Source organism: Neopsephotus bourkii, unplaced genomic scaffold (genome assembly GCF_033783945.1).
Source record: "Neopsephotus bourkii isolate Nb327-2 ecotype Australia unplaced genomic scaffold, CSIRO-AGI_Nbou_v1 NB_882, whole genome shotgun sequence".
NCBI classification, from domain to species: Eukaryota; Metazoa; Chordata; class Aves; order Psittaciformes; family Psittacidae; genus Neopsephotus; species Neopsephotus bourkii.
In genome coordinates this window covers 1,740,007-1,749,508 of record NW_026901376.1, presented here as the reverse complement: position 1 = coordinate 1,749,508, position 9,502 = coordinate 1,740,007, and the positions used below count along the sequence as shown (strand labels likewise).

The 9,502-nt window shown below is 47.3% G+C and overlaps 2 protein-coding genes across 3 annotated transcripts in view; one reads left to right on the top strand and one right to left on the bottom strand.

The window, feature by feature from the left end:
* The window catches only part of ELFN1 (extracellular leucine rich repeat and fibronectin type III domain containing 1), a 237,765-nt gene that overhangs the window by 8,404 nt on the left and 219,859 nt on the right, over window positions 1-9,502 (top strand). The gene's annotated exons all lie outside the window — the stretch shown is intronic.
* Window positions 7,503-9,502, bottom strand: part of INTS1 (integrator complex subunit 1) — a 29,718-nt gene continuing 27,718 nt past the window's right edge. For both annotated transcript variants that reach the window (XM_061357006.1, XM_061357007.1), the window contains exons 46-47: window positions 9,329-9,438; window positions 7,503-8,922 (exon numbers count right to left, since the gene is read on the bottom strand). In XM_061357006.1, coding sequence (XP_061212990.1) covers window positions 8,807-8,922; window positions 9,329-9,438 — 226 coding nt within the window. In that variant the 3' untranslated portion in view covers window positions 7,503-8,806. The remainder of the gene's footprint in view (window positions 8,923-9,328; window positions 9,439-9,502) is intronic.

Genomic DNA, 9,502 nt, shown 5'->3' with positions numbered 1-9,502 from the left:
GGAGGGAGGATGAAGCACGGGTGCCTTGAGGCCTCGTCCTGGCTAAGGAAAGAGGGGAGCCGGCCATGGGCTGTTACCATCACCTGCGGCCACCTTCAGCCCTTGTCCCTGCAGAAGGGGATGGATGGGGATGGTGGGTGAGGCAACCGGTCGCGTTGGTGCTGTCCTGGCCATGGCCAGCATCAGCATCACCAACACACAACGGCTGCCCCATGACACGCACATCACACACCGTAACTCACCCGGCCTCATGCAGCTGACAAAACAGCAGAAGAGATAAGGTAATGCTTGAAGAGCTGCCTATAAATTAGGTTAAAATAATTAATAATACATATATTAATGGTGTTTCTATGCCATGATATGGATAATATACATTAATATATAAATACCTCACAAATAATTCAGTGTGTTCCCATTTCATCAACAATCACCGGCCAATGTATTTACTTTATGGTAAGGATTATACATTTCATTATAAATGGCTTGCTGGGCATGTCAGCAACTTTTACATCTCCATTCACTTTATTATTAATGGTTTCCTGAACAGTAACAGCATAATAATGCACACAATGCGGCATGAATATTTGATGAGGCATCTATAGTCTCCCATTTATCATTTATAACAGGCTACAAAAACATTATAAAACATTTATTACAAATTTATAGATCACTTTATACTAAAACAAAGCTGTGTTATAAATACATTATTAATCCTTTATGCCATTTATAGGAATCCCTTGTAATAAGGCCTTAGCATATGTTGCTGCACAACCGTAACAAGAACGGTGTGGCAAGGAGGAAGCGCAGTACAGTGAGCCTGCTCCCGAGCACTGGGTGTATTCTGTGAAGGAAAGCATGAACATCTGCACTCAAAATTAATCAGACTACCAAGGGGCCAATCAAAAGAAATGCTGGATTAACTCAAAAGGCTTTTTTTTACCCATTCCCTTGGAAAAGATGCTTGCTTTCTTGGAAACTTGCAGCGCTGGAGCCCTGGAAGCTGAGCTGTCCGGCTTCATTTCCACACCACCTTTTCATTAGATTGATAACAAAAAGCCAACTGGCTAACGATAGGCAGCCCTTCCCACCCTCTGTCATCAGGTAACTTAGGGCTTGAAATACAGAGGATGCAAAGGGGTTAGGAAATGCATTTGGTGGGGTTTCTTTCTGTAAGTCTCAAAGACTGTTTTGTTTAGCAGCGTACAGCCCCCTGCCGTGCTTGCAATCTATACAGTGCAGCACTGGGAAAGGAGGAGAAGAAAACAATGTTTGAGAATGGGAGTTGTTGCCAATCGCTGGTAGTACAAACAGGGAGAAGCAGCTTCGGAGCTCAGCTTTGACACAGCTGTAGTTACCCCTTTCAGATTTAACGGCCCAGGGAATGACATTGAGCTTTTGAAAAACTACATCTGTTTAACATGACAATCTGTCTTCTCACAAACCCAGCTTAATGACTCAGTGTGGTTGGTGCCTTCTCATTACCCTGTGCTTTGGGAAGGGGCAGCTGGGGCTGGGTAGCAGGAGACATAGAGCCATGGAGCAGAAAGCCAGGCTGGACTCTTGGGACCAGCTGTGATGTTCTGTGCATCACAGGCCACTGCATTTCACCTCATCCCTCCCTGCACTGAGCCTGGTCATCTGTGTTTGGCCACAACAGTTGTATCGAGAAGGCATCCAGGCTTGCAAACACCAGAAGAAAACCATTAGCTGCTGGCTCCAAGCTGTGCATTCCACAGAGGATTAGGTTGAAGGTATACAGCCCTTGCTACACCAGAAGAATCAAGTCCGCATTATACACTAAGGTGATTAAAATGACATTGCTGAAGGAGTTAGCTAAAGCAGTAATAGTATTACTACTGGCCCAATAATGGCTTTTCAAAACACAGGCATCAGCGACTTGTGCAGTGTTCTTAGTTGGTGATTAAGGAGAGCTCTGCGGGAGTTTATAGCAATGATGAGTCTTTAATGTACCAACAGGTAAACTAACAAGCACTCGAGGGAGGAACAGGGCAGGAAGGGAGCAGAGCTGCCTGTGCAGCTGCCTGCTATTACCCACAACCACTCCTCTCCTAGGATATTCCTCATGGGATGATGCTTACAAATCTCTTCTCTGCATTGTACTTTTCCCTTCTACAACTTTTCATTGTAGGAGCCTTATATATCCTCATCTGTTTTGCAGACCTTTCCCACACCCGTTGAGCTGTTCCCAGTGCTGCTGGGTGAGATTTCCTACCAGTTCACTGCCAGCTCATGGAGCAGAGCATGTCCTGCAAGCACAGGATCCCCCAGATCCCTTCCTAAGGCGTGTTTGGAAGCTTGTGGGAGAGTTGCAGTCCACAGACATGGACTGATTTATTCTTCTCTACTAAAGGAGACACATCTCCTTTTCTTTCTCTTCCTTTTCAGTTCTCTTCCTAGATACCAAACTGCAGCAGAGAAATGCTTCCTGATGGTTGTTTTGACTATGAGTGGTGGGGACCACCCTCTGCCATTGCCTCTTAAATTTATCCTGGTTCCTGTATGCAGCAGTCTGGACTTCAGTGTTAGTAGAGAAAAAAAATCTTAAATATATGACTATGAGCACTCTAAAGCCCAAAGAAAAACAACCAATGTTTGTTTGAGGACTTGAGTTAGAGGGAAAGGGTGGAATCCTTATACCAGGCAATGTGGGGCCTCATGAAGCTGAGAATGAAGGGAGTTTCTTTCATAAGAGAATGAAACAGTATAGAAAAACCACATCTTTTAACTACTGTGGGAAATCAGCTGATCAAATTGAGCTACTTCGTCATTGTGCTGCAGGCTGTACACAGGGCTCTTCACTCCCAACAACAGGAATTGTGTGTTGTAGCCAAAAGCTCTCATACATTCCCATGCCAGTGACCTGTAATAAATTGAGGGATTCAAAATGAGAAGGAAAAAGTATGTGCCTCACCAGTAACATGCCTCATCAGCTCTCCCTTCCCAGAAGGCAGCCAGGCTGACTCCAGAGAGACGGAAAGGCCCAAGCCAGGGAAAAGAAAGCCCTAACAGTTTCACAGCTACTCACACAGTACGAGAAGCGCCTCCCCTCCGAGTCTGGCGGTTTGACCTGCAAAGGAGCCCAACATAAACAAAGGTATTATGGAACTCAAGTCTGAGCACAAGTTTCCACTCAAATAATGTGAAAGTGAAATGTGAATTTACAGAAACAGGCACTTCAGTGAATCTCTCCATGACGTGCCCCTCAGAAGTTCACCAACGGCAAATCCATTACCCTCGAACCTCAAAATGAGTGAGCATCGGAGCTCGCTGTGTCCTGTCACCCAGGTACAACACAATGTCACGCAGAAAGAAGTCTCTCTCCCTTGTTTTCCCTCCTGCCCACTGGCTTTCCTCTCCCCCAAAACAGTGAGGTGAGGTCAAAGTCAGAAAGCGATTTCCAGGCAACAAGGATGAGAAACTGCTCCTTGTGTGCTGCATCTTACACACCAAGTGAGAAGGAAAAGGCTGCAAACAGCTGCTTGGTGGGGTACCAGCATATCCCAAGGCACTAGAAGCAGCTCTTCAAGGACACTGAGGATTGGTGTTTGTTTCAGGTGGCCTCCCCTCCTCTTCCAAGAAGGCTGAAATGGGTGGCGGTGATCCCCAATCTCTGCACTGCCATGGCAGAATGCCCTCCCCATCCACATCACTGTTCTTATCAGAAAGCGAAAGTGAAGGTGTGTTTTAGTGGTGAAAACCTGTTTAAATACAAGACTTGAGTGAGGTGACTTGTATTTCTCATTGCATCACCATGGGAGCAGGACCCACCCTGGCTGCTTTGAAGTGCTGTGCCTTATCAGCAGAGTTTGAAGCCTGCAAACCAATAATATTTGTTAGAGATTAACAGCACTAACATGTTGAAACAAAGCACTTTGTCTCTTCCAAGCTCAGTGTGAACATGAGTAAGTGAGGTCTCCTTTTCCTAGGGGTGGGGATAAACAAGAACTTGTTCTCGTGTCGCAGGAAGACAAAGACTGCTCATCATTCAACTTACTGCTGACCTCCAAAATCCAGCTGGAACCTCACTTAGAAGACAGTCCAGCTCTTACCTTAGGTTACTCACTTAGTAGTAATGAAGTCCTTGAGATAGTATAACTTCAAAGGCCAAAACTTTGCACTTTTGCCCTGAATTGATGAGAAAACTTACAAATTTCATTATTTTCACCCAGAAAGAAACCCTGAAGCACCATGTGCTTTACGTGGGGGAGAACAGGGGTGCCCATGAGAGGTCTGTGATAGCACAGAATTCAAACTCTTTGGTCCAGGCCTAGCAGTGTGACCACTGCGTGGTCCTCCAAGGCCATGTGCGTGTCCCTGTGTTGAACTGATGTAGAACAGGGAAGCACTACAAGCTCTACAAGACACCTCATGGCAGATGCAGTTCAAGGTGTCCTACTCACCTGATGCTGAGTGCCCTTAGAGGTCTCACTCCTCTCTGAAGATGTTCCAAGTAAAGCCATAAGCATCACTTTAGGTTTTAAATCTCATTATTGGTTAAAAAAAAAAAAAAAGAGAGAAAAGGAGGTAATTTTATGACTCTTATGGTATGTTTTCCATTATTTGCATAATTGTTTAATGCTAATAAGACAATTAGCAATTCTTACAGCTTAATAATTACCCAGCAGTGACGGGCCTGTTGTAGCTTAATGAATTTTTTAATTGTTGCTGGGGGTCTTGATGGTTTTTTTGCCCAATTTCTTCTTGTGCTAGAGATGCTGTTCATGCAAACAGGGTAATGCCAAAGGCAAGACAGCACCAGCTACACAGGGCAGGCAGATACAGTATTATAAAGGTCTCTTGAATTTGAAAGGAGGGGAAAACACAAGCTCTATATTCTGCTGCTTTAGGGCCAAATTAGCTGAACACACAGAGAAGCAATGCAGAGATTTAAAACTCAGCCCCCCTTAGGTAAATACTATCCATAGAGGCTACTCAGCTGGTGTGGGGCTGGCTTTGACATCCCCAAAGCTAAAAAAGACTCTTACCATTTTTAGTTTTTGGTGAACAATTGCTTGAGTTAAGCATGAATCACACCATCCTGAACTGTGGCATGGGCAGAAGGAAGTTAACTGAGGGCAGGCAGCGATGGCATTTGTCAGTGACAGAGGTCATGGATAAGGTTGGCTGGAGGAAGAGGATGGTGGGACCCCAGGGCCCAGGAATAGACACCACAGCCCACATTTACACACAGACAGTGAGTAGTGGAGGTGGCTTTCCTCTTCCTTTTCTTTCCCCCCCATGAGATTTCTTGCACGTTGTTACTTGCAGAATGAGGTTCTCTTTCTCTTCCCTTCCTCTTTTTTAATGGCTGGCAAGACGCTGAAATCATGAAATCCCAGTTGCTGGCTGTAACCTGTATGCCTCTCCCTGTGTTCTGCTGTTGACGTAGCAGGTTGGGCAGATTTGCCTCTGAGCTCAGTGCTGGGACTCTTCCAGCTCCCCAGCACCAAGTGTGCCCCAGAGGCAGCTGCCACTGAGTCAGGAGCATGCCTTAGTCATGACCTCAGAGCAGCTCCCAGTATCTGAAAGGAGCCTACAGGGATGCTGGAGATTATAGTGATAGGACAAGGGGTGATGGGTTCAAACTAAAACGGGAAGTTCAGGTTGATATAAGGAAGAAGTCCTTTACTGTAAGGGGGTGAGGCACTGGAACAGGTTGCCCAAAGAAGTGGTAAACGCCCCACCCCTGGTGGTGTTCAAGACCAGGTTGAACAGAGCCTTGGGCAACATGGTGTAGTGTGAGGTGTCCCTACCCATGGTAGGGGGCTGGAACTGGGTGATCTTAAGCTCCTTTTCAACTCAAACCATTCTATGATTCTATGCCTTGCACCAGACCTGGCAGAACATGGTATGGTCAGGTTTGAGATGCCTACAGCCCATGCAGTAAAGATCCATCATGTGCATGCTGGACAAGTGTCCATCTCCCTTCAAAGGCTGCCACAGCTGGGTCATAAAAACATTTTATCTTTGCAGCAGATAAATGATTTGCAGTAGGAAACCACCACAAAAGGTGCCTGGTGTTTGCAGGGGATTTGTGATCCCCTGATTCCCACCAGGAAGTGGGACCTGGTCATCTCTGTGAGGAAGCAGCTGGGCTTCAAGAGGACCCGACCTGAACGCCATCACAACATGGACGAGGAGATGTCACATCCCCTTCCTCTCAAGCCTTGGCTCTTGTGCTGCAGCCTGCCTGCACCATGCCACCACCTCCACAGGCTGGGCCAGGAATAACCCTGCAGACCTGCTCACCGCTCCTCTCCACCAGCTCTCCTTGAAGACTGAGATGGCTCCAGCTCCCAGGAGGAGCCTGGCAGACCCATGAAGCCAGACCCTGTCAGCTCAGCAGGGATGGGAGGAGGCAAAGCGCTCAGCCAGGCGGAGATGAAAGTGACACAGCGCAGATTAGAGGCGGGCGAGTGTCAGGGCATCAGTAACGCCTTCACTAAGGGTTTTAGAGCTGTCACGGCTGCCTTCTCAGACAGGAGGGACGAGCTCCTGCCCTGAGCTGTCTGCACAGCCAGGCACCCCTTGACAGCTCTGTTCTCAGCACTCATCTGGTTTTGGTGATGTACTTCAAGCCAGGGCAACCTGCTCAGCTCCACTGCGTCCAAGCAGAGGGTGGCAGCAGAGCAAATTCATCATGGGAACATTGAATACAGCAAAAAGGAGAGAGATCAAGAAGTTATAGATGATGCTTCTGTACTGGGAGATCTACGGGAAGGAACAGTTCTGCAGAGTAACTTCTTCCCACGTTCCTTCCCTTTGAATCTGATTCCTGATCTCCCAAAAGATGATGTGTGCTGCTGCTGACAGAGATGCTCCTTCCACCTTCTCAGACACCTCTCTCTCCGCAGTGCCCTACAAAGCCTGGCTGTTCTGAGAGGTCATCAAAGTAGTTTTGCCAACACCCAAGCATGTCCTGCTCCTCCAACCTGGCATCCTGGAGGTGGTCAGCTCACAGCAGGCATCACCAGAGTAGAATTTGGAGCCAGCCACACAATTTGGTTTTACACGTTTCTAGTTGTAGCCCTGAAGCAGGGTTCTAGAAAGCCCCATATACAGGACGGATCTTCACTAAAGCACCATGACTTTGACTCACCATCTTTGTGTGGTAAGCCTTGAGACATCGTTCTTGCTCCTTTATTCCAAGTCCTAGTGAAAAGCCCTTTTCCAGCCAGTCCCACAAATTCCCAGTTGCTCTAGGTCCACAGCAGCACCAAAAGAACCACTTCCCTGCTCTGACAGAGCAGTGCCTTAATGATGTCTGATAAGGGACTGAGGTAAGAGGAGTCAGTAATCTCACTGGGAACCCTTTAGACAGGCATTAATCCTGCTGTCACTGAGCCCCTCAGGAAAACTGTTTCAATTACTTGATCTTCAGCTGTTTCTCCACATAATTTATATGTAGCTAATTGCCACAGTAGTGGCTCTGGATGTGAAGCAGATGCTGCTGAGGAAAGGAAGCATGTTGCATCCTTAAGTGATGGCTCTAATCTCTTTATTTAAAGGCAAGGCAACTTACGTTTGATGGGAGGTTCAGATCTCTCCCTCTTCTTCTCCACCTCTCTGCAAAGCCTGCTGGACGTTCATTCCTATTTTGGCAGATCAGCACAAGGGCTCAGCTATGGTGCTCCTCATTTGCAAGGATGGATGGTGTTTCTCCACCCATGAGGACACAACTCCTGCTACCAGCAAGGAGAAACACTTGTCTACAACTCTCTATCCAGAATACTACACAAATTCTTCACTAACACAGTGAAGTGCCAGAGAAATAGAGACAAACATGAAAGCAAACTGGTGACTAGAATTAAGCAAGACTGGAGAACAAACATACATGGCAGTTATTTCTCTGGAGCAGAGGGAAAGAAGACACCTCCTCTTCTGTCCTCAAATCACAGCTGGCAAGTTAGCCACCATCCCTATCAGCACACAAGGACCAGAGAGCAGCAGTCAGAAGAGTCACAGGGAGGAAGTGGTGGATCCCAAAGAGGAAACCCAACTGCTTGTTTGAAGACTCCACTGTGATAGCAGCCAGTTGCTGGGATGTTTGCAGAGGTACCAAGAAGTTTTCCGCAGTTGTTTTTAAGACCCTCTTAAAAGTCATCCTGCCAGCAGCTGGTGCTGACTAAACTCACCTATGACACCTCACTGACCTTCCTAAACCTCTTTTCCACACATTCTGTAAAAGGCCAAGACAGCTCAGTGAGCATTTGTCCATGGAGACAGGTCTTCCAGAGATGCTTTGTCTAGAATAACAAGAGGCTGAAGAACACAGAGGGATGTCAAGCTACACCCAAGGCAGCACAAAGCAGAGCAAGGCACAATGGAAACAGAGAATTTTAATTAAAAATCCAAACCCCCATCCCCAGAAAACAAAAAGGTCTCTCCCCCTGCACAAATTTGCACGTTTCCTCCAACAGAGAGAGCGCAGACTTCAAGTGCAAGGGCCAGCGCTCCCTTCTGTTCGCCCAGCAGCTCTGCCTTCTTGGAGACACAGCAAAACAACCAACCAACCAACGGCCACTGCCCTGAGACCCCAGGAAGGAAGTGGTCCCTGTTTGGCACAGTGATCAGGAGATGAGCAATCATGTCTTAGCCAGATAGACTGCCCCTCTCTGCTCTTCATCAGCACACTCTCCTTTTCCAGCAGTCTGGCTTGCTACATCACCTCTTTGATCCTCCAGCACATGGGCTGAAATACACTGTCTTCTTACAGGGCTTCAGTGCAGCTGATGAGTCCAGTTCAATTAATTCCTCTGGAACTGGAGGTCCCAGAACCACATGTTCATATCATGGCCTCCATGTGCAGAACCTTCAAGGCCTCTGAAATCTGAGAGCTGGTGTCAATCTGGCCGTACATCCCCACCAGGAAGGCCCTGTGCAGTAACACTGCTGCATGCTCTGTGAAAGGGAAAGAGAGCGTGAGGACTGCCCCAGGAGCTCCAACATGCCAGCAAGAGCAATCCACCAATAAACACGGGGATGAATGCAGCTGTGCCGTAAGAAGGTAGCACAATCCACCATTTAACAGCTCTGTGGTTACGTGATCACACGAGGGATCACAACTCAGGGAAGGTTATATGGGATCAAATCTACACCAAGGAAGCCTTTCTTGCCTCTATGACAAATCTCCCCTGTGATGCTCAGATCAAAGCTATTATTGATATAATCACCTGCATATTTGATGGCCTGGTCTAGGCAACCCTTACCCTTGGCAACTTCCCAGGGAGGCTGTTCCCAGCACAGAAGCCCAGCTTTGACCCTTGTGAGGCCAAGCATGCACCAAAGGTGGCAGATATCAACTTACCTTGGCAAAGAAGTGTGTATTCAGGCAGGTTTCTCAGTGCTGTCTGCACCACCTCAAAGTCTCGGCTGCCAAGGCAATACATGAAGGTGGGAAGGAAGTCTGCAGCAATGCTGGGAGCAAAACATGACAGTGTCAGTACACTCCAGATCACCATCAACAGGCATTCCAGATGGG